Source organism: Populus euphratica, unplaced genomic scaffold, assembly GCF_000495115.2.
Source record: "Populus euphratica unplaced genomic scaffold, PopEup_1.0 scaffold106.1, whole genome shotgun sequence".
Classification (NCBI taxonomy): Eukaryota; Viridiplantae; Streptophyta; class Magnoliopsida; order Malpighiales; family Salicaceae; genus Populus; species Populus euphratica.
In genome coordinates, this window is record NW_011499991.1 from 497,017 (window position 1) to 512,190 (window position 15,174).

General features: G+C 31.3%; 1 protein-coding gene across 2 annotated transcripts; it reads left to right on the plus strand.

Annotated features, from left to right (window-relative positions):
• The first annotated feature begins 2,120 nt into the window (after window positions 1–2,120).
• On the plus strand, window positions 2,121–5,283 carry LOC105140388 (uncharacterized). Of its 2 annotated transcripts, XM_011047196.1 has the most exons (7): window positions 2,121–2,263; window positions 2,384–2,467; window positions 2,560–2,692; window positions 3,056–3,159; window positions 3,247–3,418; window positions 3,532–3,663; window positions 3,755–5,283. In XM_011047196.1, exons 2-7 carry the CDS (start codon window positions 2,427–2,429, stop codon window positions 5,144–5,146), a joined length of 1,974 nt encoding a protein of 657 aa, XP_011045498.1. In that variant the 5' UTR covers window positions 2,121–2,263; window positions 2,384–2,426; the 3' UTR covers window positions 5,147–5,283. The 2 variants fall into 2 exon arrangements, with proteins under 2 accessions (XP_011045498.1, XP_011045497.1); XM_011047195.1 differs by lacking the exon at window positions 2,121–2,263 and having other exon boundaries at window positions 2,275–2,467.
• Window positions 5,284–15,174: the final 9,891 nt, after the last annotated feature.

Sequence of the window (15,174 nt, forward strand, 5' to 3'; positions counted from 1 at the left end):
AAAAAAACAATGTGAGAGCTCTGGTTTCCATCATTACTGACCCCCAAGCTTTCCTAACATGCCCAGACAAGGAACCACCTCTTGCACTTGCAAGCCATGTCACGCCATGCCATGAGTTGGCCACCAGCCCAATACTGTAAAAACATTTTAGAGAGAGAGAGAGAGAGAGAGAGGGCGTGGGTTTGATCACCTGTTTCTTTGACTCCTGTGCTGACAACAACAGCAGCAATATTCTCTTGTTTCTGTCTGTTTGCTATAAGTCTAAGCTCTTACAAGACAAGAACCAATCATGAGCAGGCTTGCTGCGTGTGAATTAAGGATCAGGTCTTGTGTCAGGCTGGCAGAAATGACCTGCAGCACTCCATTCCACACACTGGCTCTTTCCATCTCATATCCTCTTGACCTTTTGCTCTTTCTCATTCGACCACACAACCTCTACAGCCGTGCTCATGGCTTTTTTTTTTTTTTTTTTTAGTTTTTCAAACTTCCTTTTGTTTTCCAAATTCTAATCCATGATGGATAAATTCAATATTCTCTCAAATAAGGTGAGTTTGGAGTGCTAATCTCCGATAAATTGTTATATTTAAAAAAAAAATTAAAAACCATAATATAATTTAATATAATTTCATGATTAATATATACACACACATACATACGATCTCCGGTTAATTTGAGCAATTTATCACACAATAATGATCAAGATTAAAATATAATTGAAGTCAATTCTTTATTTAGGTCTCCGGTTAATTTGAGCAATTTGTCACACAATAATGATCAAGATCAAAATATAATTGAAGTCAATTCTTTATTTATTTATTATTATTTTAACAGTAAAGAAAAATTAAATAAAAAACTAAGTTCAAACATGATGAAAAAACATGATGAAATAAATTGTAATTATATTGATTTCAAACATGATGAAATAAATTGTAATTATATTTAAGAATATTTTATACTAGATAAATCATTGGCAACAAATTTGCTAGACTTCGAGATCCTGCACCCAAACAATTTTAACACTTTCCCTTGGAAAAATCAACCATGAACTGATATTAAAGAATATTTGTAAGACCCTACCAAAGATTTGGATATGGATTTTTCGGGATAACCTGGAATAATTTAAATCTATTTTAAAAGAATATTATTTAAAAAATAATATTTATAAAAAAATAAATTAAAAATTATTAAAATTATTCCATGTAGATTTCATTCAGGACTAACTAAATTATTGAATGATTTATGAAATTATTCCAAAACAAGCTCAATCCAATCTAGAATCTAAATCAAGAAGGCACCGAACAAACCTATAAAGCAAAATAAGTTCAATAACTAGAGTTTTCCACCATGATTAAAGTGGAAAGAGTCTTCTAAAGGTTGTAATTGAAAAGACTAATGATCCAATTAGCAGAACGCATGTTCAAGATATTTTCATATTCTCTGTCCCATGATGGCTGACATATTCTCCCCCTATTACCCACTATCTTATCGCAATTCGGGAGGTGGGTTTGCTTACCTCTAAAATTGCCAAATTCACCAAAAATCAAACGAAAGTAGCCAACTTGCCTAAACCCAATAATAATAATAATAATGAGGCATACATGAAACCCTAACCATAGGAACCAAAAATCCTCCATAATCTGTTTTTCTTCAGTGGAGGTCCCTATAATTCTACCATTGAGTCACATGCAAGCTTGGGGTTTAAGAAAAATGCAATTAGGTCCTTAATAAGTGATTTTCAGGACAAAAGTTAGTCCCTCAATTTAATTGTGTGATCGATTTCTGCTAAAATTAACACTTAGTGGTCAAACTTTGATCAAAATCTAACCAATTAGCTTGTGTCCCATGTCCTATTTAAGCTAATAATTTTAACATTATTGGAGATTTCTTACAAAATTGAAGAGAGGGACTAAGGTTGTCATGAATCTTATATGTCAAGGATCTAATTGCTCATTTTGAAACTAGATGGCTCAATGTGACCGAATGATTGAACCATAAGGACCTCTACCGCGGAAGAACCGTGATAATCTGATATTGTTTTGTGCATTGGTAAGAAGAAAAAAAATCTTCATTAATTTGGGATTTCTCTTTGGCTTATGGGGGCGCATGAAGACAAATGTTTCAAAATCAGACGTGGAGCAGTTTTTGGAAGGAGAGATAACGAAGCACAATGTTTTCTATGTGGTTCTTGTCAAACCCACTCCCCCTTGAAACTGACTGCCACACCACGTAAACTCCACAAACTGACGCTGTCATGTTGGTTCAGGTAGCTCTAACTTTCCCCCACTACACACAATCATCCAAACTGTCAATACCAGCTTTTTTCTATACTCCTAACAAGTCTTAACATTAGTGTTATGTTGTTGTTATTGTTGTGTTTCTATAGTAGGATCAGAAAGAACCCATCAAGAAGACAGAAACTTTGAAACATGTTTTTTACCTTGTTTGGGTGGAGAAACGCTTCCAAGTGGTAAGTGACTAAGCTGCTTCGTGGGTTTATGGCTTCCATGATGGTTCTTTTCTGGTTTTTGTTAAAAGGGCTTCTGTTATCTTGGGTTGCAGCAAGAGGCTGATGAAGCAAGTTCAATACCGGATTAACCTATTGAAGACGAAGAGGCATTCAATTGTTAGGCAGTTAAGGGAAGATGTTGCTCAGCTCATCAAGGCCGGCTATGAAAATATTGCATTTAATAGGGTAAGCATAAGCGATTTCTTTGCTGATATAGTAACATGTCATGTTAACTTGGAATCTATTCTCTGTTATCTCCTCTGCTCATTGTCCTGCTGCTTTCTGTTGTTTCAAGTTCTATGAACTGTTTGAATGTTCGAGTCCTAGCACCTTTTTCTTGTTTAATAAATAAATGAGCTTTATTTTTTCATCAACATGATATGTGAAATGAAAGAGTCTTAATTTTGATAGCATTGATCATCTAAGCTTTACTGTTAAGTCTTAGCAGTATGCCATTGAAATTTGATGAAATAGAAGATATTGTTAGCATCAGAATTTGCAGAATGATCAATTGGGATTTTAACATATGATTATTATTGTGATTTTCAGGCTGAGCTCCTTTTCAAAGATGAAAATATTGTAGCGATTTATGAATTATTGGATGGTTTCTGCGAATTCATCGTTGCCAACCTGTCATATATCCGCTGGAACAAGTACGTATACAACTGAAAAAGAGTTTGTATTCACATCTAGATTACTCCATGTTAAACTGTTCCGTCTTCGGAATTTTGTGGCTTCAGGGATTGTCCTAATGATGTCAATGAAGCAGTTTCAACTCTAATATTTGCCTCTGCAAGATGTGGGGATATACCAGAGCTTCGTTCTGTTCGGAAGATCTTTGCACAGCATTATGGCCAAAGATTTGAAAAGACAGCTCTGGAACTATTGCCTGGGAACCTTGTTAATTTTCAGGTTCTTATATCTTGCTTATAAGTTATAACAAATATTTATAAGAAGTTTCTGCCACAATTCGTATGATTTCGTCAGTATGCATATGTTAATGCACTGGAAAATTGTAACCACAGGTAAAAGAGAGACTTTCTATTCTGTCAGTTCCTGATGATGTGAAGCAAGTATTGGTGGATAAGATTGCTAAAGATTACTGCCTCCGACCAGAGATTTTGGCACTTGAATACGCTTCCGAGCTTCAGCAGCAGGTCATTTTTTATACTTCTGTCAATCTGTCTGAACTAATGTTTGCCTATTCTAATAAGAAATACTGAAGATCTTTGATCCATGTAACCACAGGAAGAGGAACATAGAGAGCATCAGGTCCGAGATAAAGATGTTCAAAATGATGGCAGTAAAATAGAAGAATCTAAGAGGGAAGTTTTAGATGGCAACGATCTAGAAGGGAAAGCAATATACAATGATTCAAGGTCGACAAGCCGAAGTTCAACAACATCAACTCATTCTTTTCAGAACAGTTATACAAGCAGTGGTTCCATTAATTCTTCCATAGCTCAGCAATCTTCACTTGATACACTGGAATCTCAGATGTGCAACAAAGCAGATAAAGAGGACAATTTTGCAGGACTGCATTCACCATCAAAATTTAAAGTGGTTGCTTTAAGCACTGAAGAAAGTCAGGTAGCTAGTAATGATTACTCTACCACCTCAAAACACAAGGAAGAGAGAAAGATGGCAGGAACTTCTTCAGAGAGTCTGCCTCAGTTTCCGGAGGAGATGATAGTCTATCTTGATGGTGTAGAGGAGGTTCAATCCATCACAAAAGAAGGTAGCTGCCAGGACAAAAGAATTTTCAAGTTCAAATCATCTCGGTTCCTGCCTAAAAAAGAAAAAGCTGAAGACAGTTGCGATGTAAAACATATGGATCAGTATGAATCAGGGAGTGAGAAGCCAAGTTCAAGTAGCTCAAGAAATAGAAGGAATACAAAAGTTAAAAGATCAAGAAGGAGATCGATGTCTCAAGAACATTCAAGTGCTGAGGATATCCAATGCATGCTTTATTACAACAAACCATGCAAAAGATACACAACTGATCCCAAGCACAAATCACAGCTTCCCAGTAAGCATCAAAAGAAGACTGCAATAGGAAATAGTGAAGAAACATGTGATGCAGAGAAGAGGCAAAAACAGCCTCACTACTCCAAACACTGCTGCTTAAACCATCCCTGTTACTTCTGCACCAATGATGGCAGAGTTGCTCATGACGTTCCACCTTGGAACCAAAAGAGACTCCTCACTGTTGTTCATCATTGCCACTGTCCCACAACTGGAGAATCACATGCAGAAATGGAACGGTATGCCTTCCCTCATCAGCCGCGGAGAAAAAGCTGTGAATTTGGTGCTTCCGCGTGTGACTTTTTTACCAGCCAGGACTGGCAGCCTGATCAGCAAAGGAAACAAAATTCTACATGCAGCAACGTTTCTTCAGCATATCCATGCCCCAAACCAACTAGTTCATTGACAAGAAAAGAACCGAAGGCTCCTTATCTAAGAGCCATGACAATGCCCCAAGAAAGGTCCAACTACAGTAACAGAGAAAATGTTGAAAGGTGCAGTTCATTTCCCATTGAATCTCCCATTCATGTCCACCCTAAGTTGCCAGATTGTGATGATATAGCAGCTAAGTTCACAGCTCTCAAGAGAGAACATGCAAAGAACACACACGCATAGACAGATTGATCTAGGTTGTAACAACAATGCACTTGTTTTGAGTTACTTGTAGGATTTTCTATTTCTACCCCAGATCATGGCTAGAATGATTTGTTTATAATAGCAATTGATTGAAATATAGAACTTTGTTTGTCATACTCATGGCTCTTTATCAAAAGAAACTACATGCTTTTCCATGTCAAAAGAAGTTCCAATTTAGTTTAAGCTCTCCAACCAGATCAGACTAATCATATAAAGCAACATCAAGAACCGCCAAACAACATCCTTTTTCCCATAGTTATAAAACTCATTAGGAGTTTTGCCTAAGTTGGATCTCATTTCGATTTTTTTAATGAAAAGAATGTGTTTCTAATTAGAAAAACTTTATATGACATCATTTAAAAAAAATAAAATTGAATTGACTTATGATCTAGACTTCCAATAAATTAATCTCTAGAATAGATCTTATGACTATTATTTTTTTCACAATATAAGTAAATTTTCACCCATTTAAAAGTAAATTCCCTTCCAATGAACAAAACTAATAAGAGAACCCGGGTTTATTACGGTGCTTTACTATTCATATAAACCGATGGAGCACCTCTCCCCTCTCTTTTTTTTTGTCATTTTTTTTAAATGTCATTCTTAGTTTTTTAAAATGTCATTAGTAGACTTTTTTTTTGCTTTTTAACTTGATACTTTTGAGATCTAATTCTATGAGATAAAGTTTTTAATTAAATTAGAAAGATAAAATTAAAAGTGAGAGAATCACAATGAAAAATATAGAAAAAATACATGACCAGTCTTAAAGTTTTTATAATTTATATTTTGATTTAATTTTTTTTATTTTTAAGTAAGAAACTCATCAAAAAATAACAAAGTTGTTGTTTGAACATTATCCAACCTAAATAAAAATTTGTGTCTATGAGTTTTTTTTCTTGAGAGAAATTTCATGAAAGTTTTTTTTTTTTTGTTAAACATAGTAGAAAAAATAAATTGGATTTAATTTTGATTTTTCTCATTATATATATATATATAATGTTTTGAGGTTGTTGGGTGGTTTATAAGTTTTTATGAATTTTTTGCAAGAAACTAGATTTTAAGAGAAATCCTCTCGAATTTTCATTTTTAGTAGCAGCCCAGCGATGAACCTATCATCTGCTTAATAAAGGAACGGAGCAAACGGTCTATTGAGGCAACAAAAAAAAAAAAACTAGGTGCAATTGAGCTTTTTATTCCTTTAATTTATTTTTTTCTAAATTAATTAATTTAAAATATTATAAGTATATTAATTTATTAAGATTTTAAATTAATTAAAATTATTTATTACATATTTTTTAATTAAATATCATTCCATTTTTACTTTGTTTTTGAACAATTGTATAATAGTCTTTTTATAATATTAACAATTGTTTTACCCTATCATCATCTTTTTTTAAAAAAAAAAATATTTGGTTGCATTCTTGATAGCATGTATTTTTATTGTCATGTGATTAAATAATTTTTTTAAAATAATTTATTAACCTTAATAGGATATAATAAATTAACTTGATTTAGTTTTGATTGATTAAAAATGTCATTATTTTAATATTATTTAAAAAAAAAAATTATTTCATATACAATAGTATAAAAAAAAGTAATTTTTTTTATAAAAGTAAAATAGTAATCCTTTTTAGGTAGCAACCTAAATGAATTACATTTTTTATTTTTTGATACAAGCTGACATGATCAAGGTTTAAGAGAAAATAATTTTCTCAAATTTAATATGTTTTCTTTCAATTCTCTTCCATATTATATTTCTCACATACTTGCTATCTTAAATATTAAAGAATCTATTGTTTTATAAGAAATTTATTTTTTAAAGAACAATCAAGCGCTTAATCAATGTTAAAAATCAAGCCTTTAATCTAGTACATGAACTATACTGCCGTGCACATTGGCAATTAATTTCATATATTATTAATAAAGGCTAATTAGAGAAGCAAAATTTTTGTTTTATTGTTAGGGGATTCATTGTTCAATAAAATAGTATAATGATCATTTTAATTTTTTTAAAAAAATGATGAACTGACTATTAAGGATAATATAATCTTTTTTTAAATGTTCATTACTCATTATGATTGATTTGATACTAGTAAGTTTTTTTTATATTAAAAACACAGTGAGACTAAATTATTTTTAAAAGCATTTTTTTGTTTAACTAACATCCTTGGATTTCTTTTTTTTTTTTGTATTGTATTTTTTAAATCAAGTTGGGCAAGGAAAATTTAGTATTTCAATAAATAAAAAATATAAATAAAAAAATGCGGTGCTTACAAGAAATTAAGACAGCAACAAACAACATTCATTGATTTTGATGTATAACCTACCAATTTTTTTATAGCAACCATTCATTTTGTTTGTCTTTTAAATTCTTTTTATTTTTATTTTTATTATTTTTTATTTTATTTGAAATGATTTATAAAATTAATTTTTTTTCAATTTTATATTCCTTTATTTTTTTCTATTTGTCAGATTTGTTCATATTTTTTTATTGTCATTTATTTTATTTTTTTATTACTGCTATTCTCTTTCAATTTTGTTAATAGTAATAAAAAAATATGAACAAAAATTTCTATTAATTCATTTAATTGGATATCATGAAGTTCTTTTTAAAAGTATCAGGAGAATATTTTTTTGATTATATTGATAGTTTATTTTTTATAATTAATTATTGTCAATTTGTTTTGTTCAATTTATCTACTTCGTTGTTTATTTTTTATCATATTATGAAATCAAATATATTTATTGGATGCAATCAAGATCTGAATTTAAAGTATTTAAAAAAAAACATTATTATTACCTTAGTAATGTCTTTTATGTTTAAAAAAAAAATTGGTTCTTTCATGTGCATCGCAGGAACACTAATCTAGTTTCATCTAAATATAAATTAGAAACTCGAAAGTTCTAATAGCTTCATTTTTTATTAAAAAAAAAAAAAACAGGGAAGTAGCTTCGTTAAGTCCTCCAATTGTAAAACAATACGCTAATAAACATATAAATTGTATAAAAACAATGGCTTTCATCTAAATATAAATTAGAAACTCAAAAGTTCTAATAGCTTCATTTTATATATATATATATATATATAAAACAGGGAAGTAGCTTCGTTAAGTCCTCCAATTGTAAAACAATACGCTTATAAACATATAAATTGTATAAAAACAATGGCTGGTAAGGCTTGTACATGTTGATGGCTAGATCAGGTTTGGGTGTTGCTTTGATGGACTCATAAAACTACTTTTAGTGGGCCCGGTCATGGGCTCAAACCATTCTATTTCGGACTGGAGTGTCTTCCCTTGACTTTAGGGCTCCTCGTTCCTTTTCCTTTTCCTTTTCGTTTTACATTGTTCACAAAGAAAGAGAAAAGGTGGGATATGCTCAAGATACAGGGTATTACGAATTAAATAGTTTCTCTAGGTTGAAAAATAAATTAATTAATTCCAGTATTTTTAAGTATCATTTTTAAAACTATTTTTTTTCCTTTTTTTTTAGAAATAAAAGAAGGTAGATAATATGGAAAGATTGCTGAGACAATTAGCATGCACATCGTCGTTCCCATCCCCCGTTAAACTCTAGGCTCGAATTTCTTATAAACCAAGAAAGAAATTTATGAAAAACTATGAGCACCAGTTCTCTCACGGCAGCGTATAATTCTAGATGTTAATACAATCATCTTAACATTGCAGTGGATAAGTAGCATTAATTTCTTCATTCATGGTCATAATTGCTTGACAAATCATTTTAATGGCGGAGAGCACTGCTTGGGCTAAGGGGCATCACTCAGTCTTAGCTTCATAGAAAAGAAGATGGGATATGGTCCCATCAATTTATTGCTATATCTATATATACAGAATTTTCCTTCGTGCAACTTGCAGACAGAATTTGCTGGATAAGGAGTTCAAGAGTTTTCCTTCTTGATTGGTCTGTGTCTAGTTTAATTTCAACTAGAAAACGCCCAATCATTTATAGCTTGCTTAACTTGTAGGTCAGTTCCAGCCTCTAGGTCATTTTGCTTGGTTTCTAAACAGATCATTAATCGATGCTGTAGCAGCAACTTCATGAATATGCATGTGGGACATCGATTTTCTTCTGATTTTTTGCTTAAACCATTCACCTAGACAATACAGTCTATAGATATTTATATATAGTTGGAGGGATTTGAGTATTTTTCCACCATAGATGCCACTGATTAGTACCTCCGTGGCATAAATACAACCTTGATAATTTCCTAAACCTTAACATGTTTGGCATGCGAATGTAGATGAAGAATAAAAGAAAAGGTTACAAACAGATCAGAAGTGTTGTCCGGCTGTGTTTCGATGATCTAACGGAAGCGTGCATCATTTTTTAATGGAAAAACACTATGTTTTTCCATGGTGACTCAGAGGCGTGTTGATATCTCTACAACCATGCGTAAAAGTTGATAATTCTTATCTATCAAAAATTTGGTTTCGAAAACGACGCATGCACCCTGAAAAAAATCTCCAATCTCTATGAACTGATGCATATATATATAGCAAGTAGATTATGCTTCGATAAATTATGATAATCATCTTATAATTAATGGTTTGAGTTTGAGTGTGTTAATATCTTGTGTTATTATATATATCTTAAATTATCGGTGTTAAAATTTATATTACTAGAATTAGGAAAAGTTAAAGATACCTTCGTATAAATAATAACCATAAATTTTTTCTTTCTTCCATGGCCATCGTATCACTCTCCTTTTCTCTCTCTCTTTCTCGCCGGCCACCGAAAAACTTTATAATCACTAACCACCGCCATCATAAACAAGCTAAAAACTGATATCAACACCCAATGCCGCAACCAAAACAAATCTGAAACCTCCATTAACAACTATCAATGCCTAAAGTTGGAGATGGAAACCTTAATTTGTCAATATATCATTAAGCAACGAAGCATAGAAAATCGACATAAGTTTTTTTTATTTTATGTGTTAAATCTATGTGTGTGAGTTGTTTTGTTAGATGGTATAAAAAAAATTAAGCGAATTTGAAAGATTGAATTCTAGGGCTCGTGAGATACATGGAGGAGCCTAAAAAGAGAAAACTCAAAAAAGCTGTTTGGAAGTTAGCAAAATGTATGAATCGAAGGACAAAATGTTATCCAAAGAATCAATATACATTATTCAATATGCCAGGTTCTTTTTCAAATAAATAGACTCAACTTTTATATTCTAGGGCTGATTTAAATTTATTATATTTTATTTTATTTAGCTACATAAAAAAATATGTGTAAAAATAAATTTATTTTATTTATTTATTTATTAACGCTCAAGTTAGGAATAAAAATACTAATTTAAATTTATTTTATTTTTATAGCTACATAATATTTACCAACATTAGAGTTGGAACTATTTGTAGTTGAATATTTACTTGTGTCAAAGTCAGGAATATTATAAGTAAATCATCATAGTATAAACTAATAAACATTTAGTAATTTAATACAAAACTAGCAATACAATTTATCTCAAGTAAGATGTTTAAGGAGTGATAATATCTTTTTTTTATGTAACTAATCTCGTATCATAGAGTCTCTGTTGACCACTTAAGATTTTTAGTGACCATAATACTAAGTGACAACTTCTTAAACAAGACCTTTCCTCATCAAAAAACAAGATGCCAAAAATTTGTCTTTTTATTAATTTATTTTTATGGTCGCCGCGATGTCTGGTGCGACAGAATAATGACTTTATTGGGGACTTTGAGGACTAAACTTTGCTTTATGTCTTATTATTGCTATCTTGTTTGTTATTTTTATTTGTATATTTTTCTAGCATTTACTACTTTAACATGCATCCTTCTTTATATTGTCATGCATCACATTAAGAGCACACACCATAAAATCTAGGATAGGTGGGGAAGTAAAAGTACCCCAATGATTTTAACTTAGCCTAAGTAAGACTCGTGAACTCATACAACTCTCATTCGACTATTTACTTGGAAGTGGTTGATATGCCAAACTGATATTACTTAACGCCTTTATCTTCACATAACTTGTAAGCCTCATATCAACCTTTCAAGGATGATTACTAAATATGTGAGAGACCTTTTGAGACTACATAGCAATGTACTCCTTTGATGTATTTAATGACTAAAATCTACCTATTAAGTTGTTACCTTATGAAGGGCAAGCTCGCACTGAATCTGTATTTTTATTATTGATAACATCATCATTTATGCATGCTTGCATAATTTTTATTTATCAGGTGTAAATATAGGTTCTCCATTGAAACTCACTTATAACACTCATTTTAGAAAAAGACAAATGAAAAATAAAAAAAGAGCCTAGTTGGAAGCCCAACACCAAAAAAATATGGATAATTTTAGAGAAGAAGTCGCAAGGCTTTCTAGTCTACTTAAATAGGCCTTGAGAGACAAATCTAGAAAAGCAACACATATAGCTCAGCCTAAACCTATGCCTATAAATCCCTTTAATCAGCAGAATCTGAGGGCAAATAGATTGTCATTTGATTTTCAACAAGCATTTCCAACTAGCATATCCTATGAGAATGTCGTTTACCATTGATTCTACAGAGAAGGAATTTTAAAAGGGCAAGATGATAAAAGAAGATGGTCTGAACAAATTGGTTGCACTAGAGTAAATGATGAGGGCATTTGAGGGAATTCGTTATATAATCCTATAAAAGTTGTTGACATGTTGATTAGTACTTAAAAGTGCATTTTTATCATGGTTTTATATCATCATTTTGCACTTGAAGTATCAATAACTCCTTAACCAAAGCATATTTTATAATAATATATCTAATAATATAAGATACCTATAAATTGTGGTAAATGTCTATTTTTAATGCAGGCCTATCACATAAATGAAAGGATTGATTGATGACTTGAAGAACTTAAATTACAAGGATAAAGAGATGGCCAAACTTAGAAAAGAGATGTCGGTGCAATCCAAACCGGAACACTGTTCGGTAATTGGGTCATATCTGGAGCTACAGATCTCAGATTTAGGTCCAATTTATATGGATGGAAAGGTAAGACATAGGCCTACAACTTTCATATGGAGCCCAAGATCTAAAAAGGCCATTATCAAGTCCAAATTGTAGCAACAACAAAGAAGCCCGAATCTGTCTTCCAGCCCGAGCACTGTTCGGTATTTTGGCCATATCTGGAGTTCTAGAAGTCCAAATGAGCTGAAATTTTTACACAAGAAAGCTGAGACAATTGCCTACAACTTTCATGTTTACAACTGGCTCCAATTTTGACGTTATCAATGACGTTTTGGGCAGACAAGAGAAGATAAGGATTGTCACCAAGTCAAAAGTTGGTCACCCACTTATCAATTAGTCATCAAATCAATAGTTCCCATTTTTGGCCTATAAAAGGAGGCATTTGCCATGCATTTAGGCATCTTGATTTCCAGATCAAGATCATGCTCTTCCTTTCTCTCTTTGTATTTTTTATGCTTTGTTTTCATTAATATTAAGTTTATGCCTTTCATTTCCTTTCCTTTACTTAGTTAACTTTTATGTTCTTATTTTGTTTATCTATTTTGCTTTCTTTCATTATGTCTAGCTAAGTTAATTATGTCAAGGTGAAAAGGTTACACTAATGGTGTAAGAATAAGTATAATGTAAACTTAATATGGACTTTAATGTTTGATACTAACATGTTTTATATTTGCTATCTTGTTCACTCTTTAATACTTTGCTTGTTAAATGACTAATCTTGATTTATGTTGTATAACACTTGGTACAACAAATGCTTGGCACTTTCATAGCCCATAATGTATGGTATAACCGACACCTGAGCTATGAAAGGAACTTGATTTGTTGTTAACATAAGTTATAATCATGAATGCTTGACGAGATTTACAAGTATTAGCATTAATTGAATAAGATGACTAATGTAATCATGTTAACAATATATAATCTGATTGGAACCTCCTTTAGTGCCTAACATTTTTATTCCCAAAAAGTTTAGAGTGCTAGAATTTGTCAAATATACAAAAACTCAATGCCCTATATCTCATCTCAAAGCAAACTGTAACAAAATGATTGAGGTGGTTAATGATGAGAAACTACTAATTCATTTCTTTCAAGACAGCTTGAGTGACACTGCCCTTACTTGCTATATGCGGTTGGATAATACTAAGATTAAAAAATAAAAGAACTTAGTTGATGTCTTCATGAGGGAATTTAAGTTCAGTATAGATGTAGGCCCTGATCGGTTAAGCTTCCAAGCTATGGATGAAGGCATTTAAGGTAATACGCCTGAAGATAGAGTGAGGTAGTTGCACAAGCTAACCCTTTCATGTTTAAAAAAGAGATAATCAGTTTATTTTCTAACACCTTTAAAGCTTCGTACTTTGAATGCTTGGTTAGAAGCTCTGCACAACATTTCACTGACCTGGTTATTATAGCTAAGAGTATTGAACAAGCCATTGGGTTAGGTAATATTGTTGAGCTATCTGAGAAGAACAGTTTCACTGAAAAAGAAAAAGACACTGAAGGTGGTTGTCAAGGCACCTACTCTTCCTATAGCTAATTTATTCACACCAACTCCTATAAATCAATTTTATGGTGATATTAGGTCAAAAATAGTCTACACATGAGTTCAATTGACTGTTGAAAAAATGTTATTGTCAAGGAGAATGAATGATTGAAAAATTCCAGAATTTCAATTAATGATCGCTAAATCTTTAGTCGTTTTATATGTTATCATGCAAATATTCATAACCCAAGATGTTGGCATAAGTTCTTTGTTATTGAATTTCTTTTCTAAAGTTTCAATGAAATAATAAGTTTTTTATTCAATGATGTTTACGACCAAGCATTATTCATTTTTCTAAGAGAATTTTCTTATAAGAACTCACAAATATATCTTTGAAGCCTTGCATGATCTCATAGATGCAATTTATTTTTTTACCAAAATCTTTTCTGCTAGAGTGAATTTTGAAAAAAAAATTAAACTTGCTTTTGATTTCAAAGATGATTTAATGTTTATTTAAAATAATTTTTTTTGTTCTACTTGTAAAATAAAAAAATAAATCAAGCAACACCTTCATCAAGGTGATCAAATTCTAAAACTAGAGAATATGAATAGAAAAAATAAATCATCACTATAACACCATGACTCTTGAACCAAATGATTTAAAAGTATGAATAATGATAGGTAATGAATTCGTGATTTATTGACTCGTGAAATACATCTCTTTACAAAGTCCAAACCATCATACTAGATGAGATCAAAGTTTAGTGGTCTTAATTGCTTGTACTTGAAACGAGGAGAGGCTATTTTTGTTATCCCTTTCATGTTCTAAAATGAATATATCCCTTGTGGTCTCTTTTTGGCATAAACAAAATTTTTTTATAAAAAAATCCTAACTAAGATCACACCCTCTACTAGAGGCAAGTAAAATTTCAATGATCAAGAAAGATGAAAAAACCTTGATAAAGCCAAAAGGAAAAGGAGCCTAAGAAACTCAAATGTTAGAGGGCATGCCCAAATCATAAGAAAAAGTGATTGTCAAAACAAAGTGAATATGTCTCGGCCAAAAAAAGGAAAAGGATAAATAAAAAAGGAGTGGCAAGAAAAAAAATGGAAGATAGAAGAAGTCAAACTGCTGATAATGATCCTCAGTCTTTCAAACCTTAAAACACTATTTGAGTCTTATGAATCTTTTTCTTTCATAGTCAATAACCATAACTTATGTTATATACATATAAAAGATCTTTCTAATCAAGCAAATAAGCGACTTGGAACAATAAACAATGATTTCAAAATGTAAAAAGTATTTTTTTTATAAAAGTCATGATATCAAGAATAAGTTATTCATTATTATTCATATTGATTAAATAAGTGTTTGAAAAGAAACAATTTTTCTCAAATAAAACCTCAAATATTTTCTCAAGCTTTCTATTTTGAAACCCACAAAAGCAAAGGGTCACCTCATAGTGTACCTTTACCAATGGTAATATTGCCAACATAAGAATAAATCATCTCATTTTCAAGAAACTAACC

What these genes read in the sequence shown, in the direction of transcription:
- LOC105140388 (XM_011047196.1), top strand. Translation starts at nt 2,427, where the DNA reads ATGTTTTTTACCTTGTTTGGGTGGAGAAACGCTTCCAAGTG. An exon ending in TGGAGAAACGCTTCCAAGTG is followed by an intron (nt 2,468 to 2,559) that starts GTAAGTGACTAA and finishes CTTGGGTTGCAG; the next exon opens with CAAGAGGCTGATGAAGCAAG. An exon ending in GGAACCTTGTTAATTTTCAG is followed by an intron (nt 3,419 to 3,531) that starts GTTCTTATATCT and finishes TTGTAACCACAG; the next exon opens with GTAAAAGAGAGACTTTCTAT.